At 41.4% G+C, this 13,966-nt stretch overlaps 1 protein-coding gene across 6 annotated transcripts in view; it reads right to left on the bottom strand.

The window, feature by feature from the left end:
• The window catches only part of manba (mannosidase, beta A, lysosomal), a 228,725-nt gene that overhangs the window by 132,545 nt on the left and 82,214 nt on the right, over positions 1–13,966 (bottom strand). For all 6 annotated transcript variants that reach the window (XM_043674528.1, XM_043674526.1, XM_043674525.1 and 3 more), the window contains 2 exons: positions 12,327–12,497; positions 4,695–4,818 (listed from right to left, as the gene is read on the bottom strand). In XM_043674528.1, the coding sequence (XP_043530463.1) occupies positions 4,695–4,818; positions 12,327–12,497 (295 nt within the window). The remainder of the gene's footprint in view (positions 1–4,694; positions 4,819–12,326; positions 12,498–13,966) is intronic.

The raw sequence follows: 13,966 nt of genomic DNA on the forward strand, positions 1-13,966 counted from the left end.
TCCAATGCAATCATATCCTTCCTATGGTGTGGAGACTAGAACTGCACACATTAATCCAAATGTGGCCTCACCAAAGTCCTGTACAGTTTCAACACGATCTCCCTGCTCTTAAAACCTATGTTACAACTGATAAAGGAAGTGTCCCACATGCCTTCTTAACGAACTTATTGATCTACCCTGCCACCTTCAGGGATCTGTGGACAAGCACCCCAAGATCCCTCTGTTCCTCTAAGTGTCCTAGTGTCCCATCATTCATTGAGAATGCCCTTATCTTGTTCCTTCTTCCAAAGTGCATCACTTCCCACTCATCGTGGTTAAATTCCATCTGCCATTGTCCCACCTATCGCACCAATCTGTCTACAGCCAATCTTTGTGTCATTCGCAAACTTGTCTGTCATTCCTTCCATGTTTTCATCTAGATTGTTTACATATATTACGAACAGTAAGGGACTCTATGGTACGCCACTGAACATTAGGTTCCAGGCACACAAGTAGCCTTCTATTACCACCCAGTCTCCTGTTAATTTTGGATCCAACTTGCCAAGTTACCCTGAATGCCATATGATTTTACCTTCTTTATCAATTTCTTATGTTTCCCAGCTTCTCAAAAGCCTTACTGATATCCATATACATTTCAGCAACTGCACTGCCCCCAACCACAAGGTCACCTCCTTGAAAAATTCCATCAGACATGTTGGCATGATCTCCCTGACAAAGCCATGTTAACTAACCCTGATCAAACCTTACCTCTCTAAATGGAGATTAATTTTTTCCTTCAGAATTTGCACCACTTGTTTCCATACCGCTGATGTGATCTATAGTCCACTGATCTATCTCCACCACCTTTCTTGAAAAGTTGAACCACATTAGTTGCCTTCTGGTCTTCTGGCACATCTCCCATGGCTGGAGGTGCATTTAAAATTTGGTCATGGTCTCTATGATTTCCTCCCTGATCTCCAACAGCTACTTGGGATACAACTCATCCGGACCTGGGGATTGTTTCACTTTCAAACCCAAGAAAACCTCCAAACCTCTTCACTCCCTATATCAAACTACTCAAGAAACTCACAGGCCATTATCCCCTCAAATTCTGTTCTTACACCCTCCTTCACCTGAGTGAAGACATATGTGAAGTACTCGTTTAACACTCTACCAATATCCTCCAGCTTTACACACACACATTTTCCCTTCAGATCTAATGAGCCCTCCTCTTTCCCTGGTTATTCTCTTCTTCCTGATATACTTATACTAACGACTTTCTAAGGTGGTGGCAAAGTAGTATGCTTCAACCGGAGCTCATCCGTTTGTCTGTTTCTTCTCTCATTTTCTCTCCTTTTGTGCTTTTTTTCTGTCTTCTTCCTTCTCACTGATGTTGTGAACTCCTATCTTCAGCGTGGACTCAGCAAGTCATCCCCTCGGCCCCGCGTAGCCTCAGCATGGACTTCTAGCCTCAAGGCGATTCCAGAGCAGTCATCCAGCCTCAAGGTGAAGCCCAGCACAGTCTGGAATCAAGACCCAACATGGACTGGAGGCTAGGTGCCATCGTGCACTGAATTGAAAGACTATTATTCTGAACTTCTTATTTCTCTATTTTCTAATGTATTCCTACAATTTGTAATTCTGGACTTTTTATTTCTTTGGTTTTCTAATTTTTTTTCCTATGAATTTGTAATGAAGAATCTGTACCTAGGTACCTTACTCCTAAGTTGGTGCCGTATGTGGCAAGTTGTAAACTTTTCAGTGCATTCTGGTATAACACGACAATTGTGTTCCTCTGCAACGTCGCACTATAGAAAATCACACTATGGAAAACGCCAAAGGTAATCGTGCTGTAGAAGATAGCTATAGAAAATTGTTATACCATTCTGTAGGAAATTCGTGTTTATCCAAACAACATCTACAATTTGTCAATCGCGTTAGTCAATTCGCACTGACGAAACGAGTGTTGTACCAGAATGACCTGTACGTGACAATAAAGCTAATTCATTCAGTGTTTTTCTCATGCCCCCTCTTTGCTCTCTTAATTGCTTTCTTAAGTTCTCACTCTGTACTTCTATACACCTCTAGGGCCTCCACTGATTTGCTCCATTTACATTGGCAAGTTCACATTCACTTGCTGTTCTCCTTCTGCAATCATCAGTATAACAGTCAAAAACCACTCAATAGCTTCAGACCTGATGATGATGACAATCTGTTGTTTAGTAAAGAGGGATCTGTCAGAATCATCAGTTGAAATCTTGCCACCAGCTATCTTTATAGGCTTGCTTTGCTTCTTTCTGGTGAATCACTTGACTACAAAGTGACTCAGTTTTTTGAAGTTAGAGCATTGATTTCCACATGCTGCCTTCTCTTTTATGTGATTTACTCACAATACTTACATCCTGCCCACTGGCCTTAATATTTCTGCTGGTTGGGCTGCAAATTATGTGCTTTTTTTGTCCAGTTGGTTGTTCTTATTCAATTTGGAATGTGGTTCTTCATCTGTTCACCCATTAATATTCTCTGGCTAATTCCTCACAATCCTAGAGCTACTGCATACATCAATAGGATTCTTCAGGGTACGCTTCTCCTCTCTCAGACATAATCTCTTATGTCCAATCCTATCTCAGATGAGAACAGCTCTCAGTTGTCCAAGCTTTCAGGATCCAGCTAGTTGTATCAGTGTGGTTGTATGTTCATTATCATGAGGTCTGTTTAGCTGGATGGCTGGTTGTCATGCACAGTGACACCACCATGCGTAGGTTCAATTTCCCTGCACCAGCTAGGGTCATCATGAAGGACTCTGCTTTCCAATCTCTCCAATCACCCAAGGGCATGGTGATGCTCAGGTTAAATAACCACCAGCTATCTCTGTCTAATGAGACAGCAGCCCTATTGGTCTGGCAAGAGTATAGCAACTTTACCTTTATAATATTATTATATCTGAGTTTTAGTATTATTGTCCCTCTCCTCCTTAGCTCTGATGTTGAACACAAATTATTTATAAATACCTTAAAGTTCAAATGTGTCTTCAAGATCTGCAACATTTCCACAGTCTGGCTTCTCTGCTCCTCACTGAGATCAGGGCTGCAGCACTCTTTCACCAGCACTGGTAGCAGCGTTGCTACATTTGCTCAAGTTTTAAAAAATTTATTCCATAGCTTTTTCATACTTTTGTCATCTAAGGTTGAAAAAAATTCCAATTCTATCTCATGTCTCCTTTCATGTTGAGAGGGAGTGGAAAATGCACAGCCATTTTGAATCACGAAATAATTGAAAATTACAGACTATTGTTTGAAATCATATTTTCCTTGCTCTCCTTTCAGTACCTGACTCTTTTACCAGCTCTGAAAATCCTCACATTGCTAACATCATTTTCAAGTGATGAGTGCTCAATGGCTGCACAGAAAAGGCACATGACTAGAGTGTGGTGCTGGAAAAGCACAGCAGGTCAGGCAGCATCTGACAGCAGGAGAATCGATGTTTCAGGCAGAAGCCCTTCATGAATCCTCCTGCTCCTTGGATGCTGCCTGACCTGCTGCCCTTTTCCAGCACCACACTGTCAACTCTGATCTCTTGCATCTGTAGTCCTCATTTTCTCCTAATCACATGACCAGAGCAAACCAGCCAACACACAGAGCATAATTTCATTTCTCTAATCACATTATTGAACGTTTCAATAATTATTAAGAAATTAATTACATGCAATGAATTCTAAATACTTTCCCTGAGTGTGACTGGGCTGTGGCCTGGAACTCCGTCCTAAGGACACTATGGGTCAACCTACAGCACATGGACTGCAGAGATTCAAGAAGATAGCTCATCACCACTTCTCAAGGGAAATTTGAGATGTGTAATAAATGCTAGTCCAGACAGCAACACCCACATCCTGAAAATGAATTAAAAGAGACGTCCATGAAGAGGCCATTCAGCTCCTCAAGCCTGTTTAACCAGGGAGATCATGGTCTCACTGTATTTTAACTCATTCTACAAATCTTGCCTCCATATCTTTTTACTATCTAGCCACAATGAACTTTGTTTTATCGCTCTTTCTATTACCTCCATTATACAATTTGAAACACATGCACAAAATGTCGCTATTTAAAAATTTAGCACTGCTGCCTCACAATGCCATGGACCTGGGTTCAACGCTACCTTCGAGCATCGGCCTGCATGGAGTTTGCACATTGTCCCTGTGTCCGTGTGGGTTTCCTCTAACTGCCCAAGAATATGCAGATTAGATGGATTGGCCATGCTAAATTGCTCATAATGCCCAGAGATGTGCAGGCTAGGTGGATCAGCCATGGGAAATGAAGGGTTACAGGCACAGGGTCAGAGGTGGGATGCTTTTTGAAGGGTCAGTGTGGACTCGAAAGACCAAGTGGCCTGCTTCCACTGTCAGGATTCTAAATAGTAACGTACATTACACTTAACAATAACCAACAGGCGACAATGCTTGAAGACTTAAACAACTTGGAGGTTAGTAAAGCACTTAACAAGCAGATTCTATAAGCTAAATTACAGTCTTCTGCAACTAAAGTATTTTAAATGAGTTAAAATGACACCATGAAGAGTTATGTTCTACCAAAGAGAAAAGAAAATGGTTCCATCAAACTTTCAAAATGTCAGAAATATACACTGGTTCTTTAAATGACATTAAATACAACTAAATAAAAGATCTTCACACTTCATGACAAAATTAGTAAACCTCATACCATAAATAGTAGTTGCTGTGAGATATGTCAGGTGGCAGATGTTGAACATCTCAATCCTTATATCTTTCCAGATTCCCTGTGTAGGAAACGATGGACCCCAGTCCCAGCTGAAAGAGCATTGCTCCTAAAAGTTAATGCACAAAAGGTGTTAAATAAATCAAAAGTATTCATTTCACTGCATTTGTTAACTGTGATCTCAGGAACCTGTAGTTCAGTGCATATGAATTAGAGCAGGAACAGATTATTTGAATGTTTGCCTAAATACTAATAGAATGGCAGGATAAAAGCAAGAGTGCTTTTTTAAAAAAATTGTCATAAGTGGGTCTATTCACAAATATTGTCTGAGAGGCATTTTCTCCTAAAATTAGTGTTTCCAGTTAAAATGATTTCACTGTAACCATACTTGGAGCTAGTCTGTAATTTCCATCGGATAATGCTGAAACCACAGAATGGGATGTTTATTAGATTAGATTAGATTAGATTAGATTAGATTAGATGAGATTCCCTACAGTTAGGAAACAGGTCCTTCGGCCCAACAAGTCAACACTGACCCTGCGAAGAGTAAACCATCCAGACCCATTCCTGTACCTTATATTTACCCTTTACTAATACACCTAACACTATGGGCCAATTCACCTAACCTGCACATCTTTGGATCGTGGGAGGAAACCACAGCACCCAGAGAAAACCCACGCAGACACGGGGAGAATGTGCAAACTCCACACAGACAGCTGCTCAAGGCAGGAATTGAACCCGGGTCCCTGGCACTGTGAGGCAGCAGTGCTAACCACTAAGCCACCCTGCCGCCCTTCTCTGGTGAGAATAGGAAGAAACGAGCTATCTGGGGATCATTCTCAAGGAAACAGTGAATGTAGAACCATCATTCTAAACCTCTATACTCCACACATGCACAAGATCATGACTGAAAAGGAGAATGTAAAGTAATGTAAGCTGGGACAATCTGGCTTTTATAAGCTTGTCAGAGGTCTTGGCTTTTGATTGAAATGTTATGTCATTTCTATGTGTTCTAATGGATAGTGCAGGGAGACCACATTGCATTGGCTGATATCCTTTCTTGCGTCACCAAATTTGAAATACACAAATGGCAACTCAGTTTCACCTACATAACACGTGACTCCACCTTAAACCAAAAGACTACAGTGAAGTCTTTAGGATGATTCTGTGGAATTTGATAGGATGCTAAATAAATGCACATTCTTTCACATACATCGAGTCGTAGAGGTAGATAGCGCAGAAACAGTCCCTTCAGTTGAACTCACCCATGCTGATCAGGTTTCCTAAACTAGTTTCATTGGCCTATGTTTGGCCCATTTTGCTCTAAAGCTTTCCTATCCATGTACCTGTCCAAATGTACTTTAGATGTTGCTATTGTACCTGCCACCACCACTTCCTCTGGCAGCTGATTCCATGCACACATCATTCTGCATAAAACTTTGCCCCTCAGGACCCTTATAAATCTTTCCCCCACGGTAGAGGAGTCCAAAACTAGAGGGTATAGGTTAAGGTTTTTTACCTATACCCTCTAGTTTTGGACTCCCCTACTGTAGGGAAAAGACCTTGGCTATTCACCTTATTTATGCCCCTCATGATTTAATAAACTTCTATAAACGCAACCCTTAATCTCCTACAGTCCAGGGAAAATAGTTCCAGCCTATATAGCCTCTCCTTACAATCAAATGGGCTATGAAATGTCCTTGACAAATAGAATTAAGGCGAGTCCCAAGGCATTCCCTTAGAAGCTAGGGAAGGGGTACGGTCCATTCAAGGATAAAAGAGGGAAATCATGCATGGAGCCACAGGAAGTATGTTGCATTGGCATTCACGAAGAAAGACATGGTGAATGTTAAGATCAGAGGGTATATGTTGATATTGAGGGGGGGGGGAGAGGAGGTGGATGTCTTGAAAAACATGAACATAGATATGTTCCCTTGGCCTGATGGGACCTATCTCAGGATACTGAGGGAGGCAAAGGAGGAGATTATTAGGGTCTTGAAGGGATCTGTTCAGCCACAGACAGGGTTTCAGAAGACTGGAGAATGTTGTTCCTTTACTTAAGAAGGACAACAGGAAAAATTCAGGAAATTCAAGGCTGGTGAACTTTACATCAGTGGTAGGAAGTTATTGAAAAACGATTCTTAGGTATGGGATTTAATTGCATTTGGAAAAGAATTGATCTATTTGGGATAGTCACCATGGCTTTGTGTGGGGTAGGTCTTGTCTCAATAGCATCCTATCAAATTTCCCTTTGAGTTTGTTGAGTAAGTGACAAAGATGGTTGACGAGGGTAAGGCAGTGGATGTTGTCTACATGAACTTTACTAAAGCATTTGACCTCATGGTAGGCTGGCCCAGAAGATTAAGTCACATGAGATCCACAGTGAAGAGGTAAGTTGAATACAAAATTGGCTTGGTCATAGAAGACAGAGGTTAGTTGTAGAGGGGTGTTTTTCTGTTTAGAAATCAGTGACCAGTGGTGTTCCAAAAGATCAAGACTGGAACCTCTACATATAAATGATTTAGCTGGTCTGATTAGTAGGATTGCAGAGCACATGGAAATTGGAGGAGTTATGGATAGTGAGAAAGTTCGTCAAAAATACAGCAGGGTAGGGAACAATGGAAAATTGAGGGTGGAGAAATAGCAGATGGAGTTTAATCCAAGCAAGTGCTTTTGGGAGGTTGAATGCAAAAGGAACATACACAGTAAATGGCAGGACCTTTAGGAGCAGTGATATACAGATGGATCTTAGTGTGCAGGTCAACAGCTCCCGAAAGTGGCAAAATAAGTAGGTAAGATGGTAAAGAAGGCATATGGCATGCTTGCCTTCACTGATTGGGACACAGAGTATAAAATTTGGTAAGTCATGTTGCTGCTCTACAAAATTTTAGTTAGGCCACATCTTAAGTATCGTATACAGTTCTGGTTGCCACACTATAGGAAGGATGTTAAGGATTTGGAGAGGATCCAAAAGTGGTTTACCAGAATGTTTCCTGGGTTAGATGCTAGTTAAGACTTTCACATTTACTGCAATGAAGAGGGAGGTTTTTACTCAGCAGTAGTAACCCAGCTCCATGGTGATAAACAGCGATCTATAGGGTACTACTCTATTGCTGAGGGTCCCAAAGTGAATGGCTTGCCCAGATATATAGCTGCTTTAGACTGTGCCACATGGGAAGTGAGGGTATATAGTTTTGCATACCAAACACACCCTTGTAGAAATGTTAAAAACAGGAAAATTACGCACGGTCTCTAACAGGAGAAGGGCAAAATGGGAGGCTGTTCTTTTGCCTCCAACCAAATCCATTAACATTGTATGAGATATCCAGGAAAACCCAGCAGAAGGGATGTTAGGCAATGGCGAACCACATGTGGGGGAATGTGGATGAAAAAGTAGAGGAAAGTGGGATAAAGGATGTACCCCACGGAGGCACCAGACGAGATCCTGTTCGTGGATGGCTCGCGGAAATATGTAAACGGTTTGCCACGAATGGGATGGGCAGTAGTGAACGCCGAACTACAAGTTATCTGAGCTGGGTGAATGCAAGGAGATCTGTCAGCCCAGTTGGCGGAGTTAGTGGCCATCACCCAGGCCTTCACGGAGATGACAGGGAAGAATATTAACATTTACATTGATAGTAGATACGTGGTTGGGATTGCCCATAATTACATGACGGTTTGGGGAAGATGAGGATTTGTCACCACAGGGGACACCCCTGTCAAGCATGGACAGATAATAAAGACCTTACGGGAGACCAGCGAGTTCCCATTGGAGGCTACGGTGTTGAAGGTCAAGGCCCATCAGAAGGAATCAGATAAACAGAATCCTGAGTGGCACAATTTTAATCAGCTCTAGAGACGGAAGACATCCATCCTTTGCTGAGAATGACCCCACTATAAACATTACCCAACTGCACGGTGATACCCCCGAGGGTGAATGCACCAGGCGGAAGGTGCAGGGGGCCATGCCAGACAAGGAAGGTATCTGGAGATTGAATGACAAGGTCCTGCCCCCAGCGTGCATCCAACATACTCTTATGCAATTACACCATGGCATTTCCCATGTGGGGCATGATGCTATGATAACCAGCATTGGGAAGGAATGGTGGTGGAGGGGCATGGGCAGAGATATAGCTTGATTCTGTCATTGCTGTGTGACGTGTGCCCAGCACAACCCAGGCAGGCCCATTAAAACTAGAATGGGGTACCAGCCATGCTCAAAGGGGTCCTGGGAGCATGTTCAGATAGATTTTACAGGACTGCTTTCCCAATCCCATGGGAAGACATATTGCCTTGTGATTATTGACCAATTCACCAGGTGGGTCAAACTAGTGATCTCTGTGTGCACACGCACAGAACACAAGAAATCATCTTTCGCGGGCTTTTGTTGTACATGTCATCCAGACTATAATAACTGCTGTACCTGTTGTTCGGGGAGAGATGACATGGTCAAGTCCTGCAATTAGGGTCAGAATCACACTGTCCCTCCCAAAACCTTTTGATTTAATAAATTTGATTGATTTGCTTCTACGTTTGATCGACTTGCTACTAAATTTGAGTTTTATAAACATTACTACAACAGAGGGACGTGATCACGTCCAGACAGATGGGATTTGTTTAGCATAGTATCAAGGTTAACGCATAAATGGCGGGCTGAAGGGCCTGTACTGTACTGTTCAATATTCCATGTGGGAGCAGTTAGTTTCAAAACGTTAAACTTGTGACAGGGAATGAAAACCAATTCATTGTTGCTGTTCGTTTGCATATTAGGGATCAGATTGCTTTCCTCGTATAAATACTAAAGGAATTTTCCAAGAAGCTTAGAGCTCCTATATGTAGCTTTAAAAGAAATCAAGGCCCTTACAAGCACTTCCAGTTGTACTTCTATAAGCAAGTCTGGAATAATCAGCCCTTCCCTCTTCGACTCTTAAGTATCAATGGACAAAGATTATTCAGAAACATGAAGTGCATGAGATGAGGTGTAATTATTAATTCTGCACAACACTTAAAGGATTCCAGTTTCTGCTCCCTACGTAGTTCTATGTTCTATACAAAATGAAGAACACTATCACATACAAGCACAAGAAATAGGAGCACACTATATAGCCACTCAATGCCATAGCTAATCCTCTACTCCAGCTACAACTTTCCACAGTTATCAATTAAATCTTGAATGGACTCTATGTCTGAGCATCCACAGTTTTTTAATACATAGAATGCAATAGATTCAAAAGCCTCTGAGTGAAGAAACTGCTCATCCCAGTGCTAATACAAACCCTTACACTGAGACCGAGACACCCAATTCTAGATACACCAGCCGAGAGAAACAGCTATTCAGCACCTACCATTTGAAGTCACTTAAGATTTTATACATCTCAATGTGATCATCTTATATTCTTCTAAACTTCACGGGACATATAATACCGTCAGCCCAAGTTATTTAAGTTACTGTTACCCGATATGTTTCAAAACATTTAGCAACGTTCATTATTTTGATACGAGATTGCAAACTGAAGTTACGACATGCAGAAATTCAGACTGAAGTTCAGGATTGACCTTTAAAGTTCCAGACCTTACAAAGCAGGTGTGGTAAAGTTTGGAGCTAATCACAAGAAACCAGATAACTTTTAACAAACTGACAAGGTATCCGGGGACTTCGTAGGAGAGTCATAGTGGAAAGAGGAAGGGGATTTTAGTCTGGAATATCTATGGTTATGTTTTGTAGCACTTTACATAGAAAACTACTTAAAAGTAATTAGATAAGACCATTTTTTAAATTTAGTAGTCGTTGGTTAATTTGATTCCTCTACAGCAAAATTAATTTGTTTTAAACCACAGAACCTTGCTGTTATATTCTTCAGTAAATTACTGAATCTTTTGGAGATCATGACAATGTCAACAAGCAGAAGAGAAAAAGTGAAATCAGAAAATAAAATGCTACATTTCCAAGAGGTGCATATTATACATTTGATGCATTCCAACATCACAAAGTTGTATCAAGAATTAATTGATGTGGTAAGTATCTTTGCAAAACTAATTATATCTGATCAAGCAGGTGCACAAACAGAATGTTAACAGCCATTTACTTGCAAAGGAAGTTCTAACCTTAACATTCACAAGCTGTTCTCAAGATGGCTTAGTGGATAATTTAATACTATCAGTCTAGCCTACAGCTTGGATTTAAACAACACTACTTTTAAAGAGTCATAGAATGACTGCAACACAGGGCGAGGCCAATGGCCGTTAATGTCTGCGTTGGCTCTCAGAAGGTTAAGCTTCATGTAGAGACACTCCAAAGTACATTCCCCTTTTCAGATAATAAGCCAGTTCCCTTTGAATACCATAACTGTATCTGCAGCAGGCACTCCGAGGGCATCCCTAGTGGTCCATCAATATTGCAGGGCCAAAATCCTGGATGTCCCTCTCTAAATTAGAGGTTTATAAAATCATGAGGGGCATGGCTAGGGTAAACAGACAAGGTCTTTTCCCTGGGGTGAGAGAGTCCAGAACTAGAGGGCATAGGTTTCAGGGAGAGAGGAAAGATTTAAAAGGGACCTGAGGGGTAACTTTTTCACGCACAGGGTAGTACAAGTATGGAATGAGCTGCCAGAGCTATTGCTGGAGTCTGGTACAATTACAACATTTAAAAGACATCTTTATGGGTATATGAATAGGAAGGGCTTATAAGGATATGGGCCAAGTGCTGGTATATGGGACGAGATTAGTTTAGGATATCTGGTTGGCATGGATAAGTTGGACTGAAGGATCTGTTTCCATGCTGTACATCTCTATGACTCTATAATTGCACTGTGGGTTTACCAAAACCAAACAAACTGCAGTGGTTCATGAAAGCAGCTCATCACCACCTTGCAAGGGCAACCAGTGACATCCACATCCCATGGATTAACAAAAATACACTTTCACATCCTAACCACTTACTGCACAAAAAGAGTTTTCCTCATGTCACCGTTGCTTCTTTCATCAATTACCTTACTGGCTGAATGATTTTTTTTTTGTTTTTAAACACAGGTTTATCATAACGTCCTTGCTCCTCTGTAGTCTATGCCCCTGTTGATAATGCCCAGGGTGCCACAACGATACTCTCAACATGTCCTAAGTTCTTCCCTAAAATTTCTATATAACATTTCATGCCAGAGGTATAATTTCTCTGCAATTCTTCCAAAACAATAACATTAGATTATTTATTTTTCATGTGATTACAAGCTAAGCCAGCAGTTATTGACTATCCCCAAATGCCTCCAGCAGGGTTGTTGGGCTGCAGGTGAGTTATCTTAACTGTGCGAGTTAGTCTGTCCAGGTTATCTTAGTGTTATGAATAAATGATTGTGAACCTGTACTTGAGATTCTTGTGGTCCATCATTAGAAATAAGCACAACAGTGCAAAATCTCTTCAGTTCATGATTTTGAAATAATTGCGGTACAGGATACATTTCACCAGCACATGCTGTGGAAGCAACTTCTGATGCCTCTACTTAAAGGTGCATGTGTGGACTCAAAAGACTAACAATGAGTATTCCTGACTGTTTCACCATCGTGATTACCATAAAGTTCAGTTAAAAATTAAAACGTTCTCAATTGAGTTTTCTTGGGTCATACCTTTCTGATAAAGTTGACGTGACATTCTCCTCTTTGCTGTAAAGGAGGACATTCCGGAGGCACTGGGTATTTGTTATGTTGTGAACTCTGCTGTGCTGCATAAGAGACTGCAGATGAAAAGTGGACCTCGATGAAGTTTCTTTCTCTGATCACATCAGTAGAATCAAAAGTCTGAAGTAATTAAGAAAAAGAGGAAAATCAAAGACTTGTGAAAATGTTAGGCTCACATTTCAGAAACAGATTGGCCTTTACAATTTTTATTTTAAAGCAGGCAGATATCTTTGTTGATAATAAATGCAAACTTATTTATTCACTTTAAAGTACTGGAAATAAACCACTTCAAAGTACTGGAAATAAACCACTTCAACAACATAAGAAATGATATGGGAGATTTCACTTGGTACCAGGTTCTGTGAAGAGGAATCCAGGAAGCAGCAATCAATTGTGTTGGATCCACATAGAGCAGTAGGTTTATAATGCCCTTCCCAAGTGATTGTCTTAAGTGGGCTTGAACTTGATCCGGAATGAAGTCGCAAACAAACTCAACATCTTCATCAGACACACATTTGCAAATGTGAAGGAGAAAGTAATTAAATATCAGCCTGGCTGATTTTTAAAATCACCTTCATTAAATGGCTTTATTGCCTGGACTAATAATTCATAGACACAGGCTCATATCCTGCCACAATAGCTGGGGAACTTAAATTCAACTGATTACATAAATCTGGATGAATAAAAATCACTAATTATTAAGGCTCTTTTTCCATGCTGTATGATTCTATTGATGATCGTGAAGTCATTGCATTATTGGAAAAACCCATTTGGTTCACTTCAGTCCTTGAGGGAAGAAAATCTGCCATCCTAACCCAGTCTGGTATATTTACAGCACCAGACTAACAGCAATGTGGTTTCCCAACTTCCCTCAAGAATGGCTGATCAAGGGTCTCATGTATTTTTATTCACTTAGAGTCACAGAGTGGTAGAGCTGTACAGCATGGAAACAGATCCTTCAGTCCAACTTGTCCATGCCGACCAGCTATCATAGGATAATAGAATCATAGAATCTCTACAGTATGGAAACAGGCCTTTTGGCTCAACACGTCCACACCGACCCTCCGAAGAGTAATCCACCCAGACCCATTCCCCTACCCTATCACTCTACATTTATCCCTGACTAATGCACCTTATCTACACATAGAGTCATAGAGATGTACAGCATGGAAACAGACCCTTCGGTCCAGCCTGTCCATGCCGACCAGATATCCCAACTCAATCTAGTCCCACCTGCCAGCAACCGGCCCATATCCCTCCAAACCCTTCCTGTTCATATACCCATCCAAATGCCTCTTAAATGTTGCAATTGTACCAGCCTCCACCACTTCCCCTAGCAGCTCATTCCATACACTTACCACCCTCTGCGTGAAAAAGTGCCCCTGAGGTCTCTTTTATCTCTTTCCCTTCTCACCCTAAACCTATGCTCTCTAGTTCTGGACTCCCGGACCCCAGGGAAAAGACTTTGTCATTTATCCTATCCATGCCCCTCATAATTTCGTAAACCTCTTTAAGGTCACCCCGCAGCATCCGACGCTCCAGGGAAAACAGCCCCAGCCTGTTCAGCCTCTCCCTATAGCTCAAATCCT

This window comes from Chiloscyllium plagiosum, chromosome 32 (genome assembly GCF_004010195.1).
Source record: "Chiloscyllium plagiosum isolate BGI_BamShark_2017 chromosome 32, ASM401019v2, whole genome shotgun sequence".
In the NCBI taxonomy this organism is placed as follows: Eukaryota; Metazoa; Chordata; class Chondrichthyes; order Orectolobiformes; family Hemiscylliidae; genus Chiloscyllium; species Chiloscyllium plagiosum.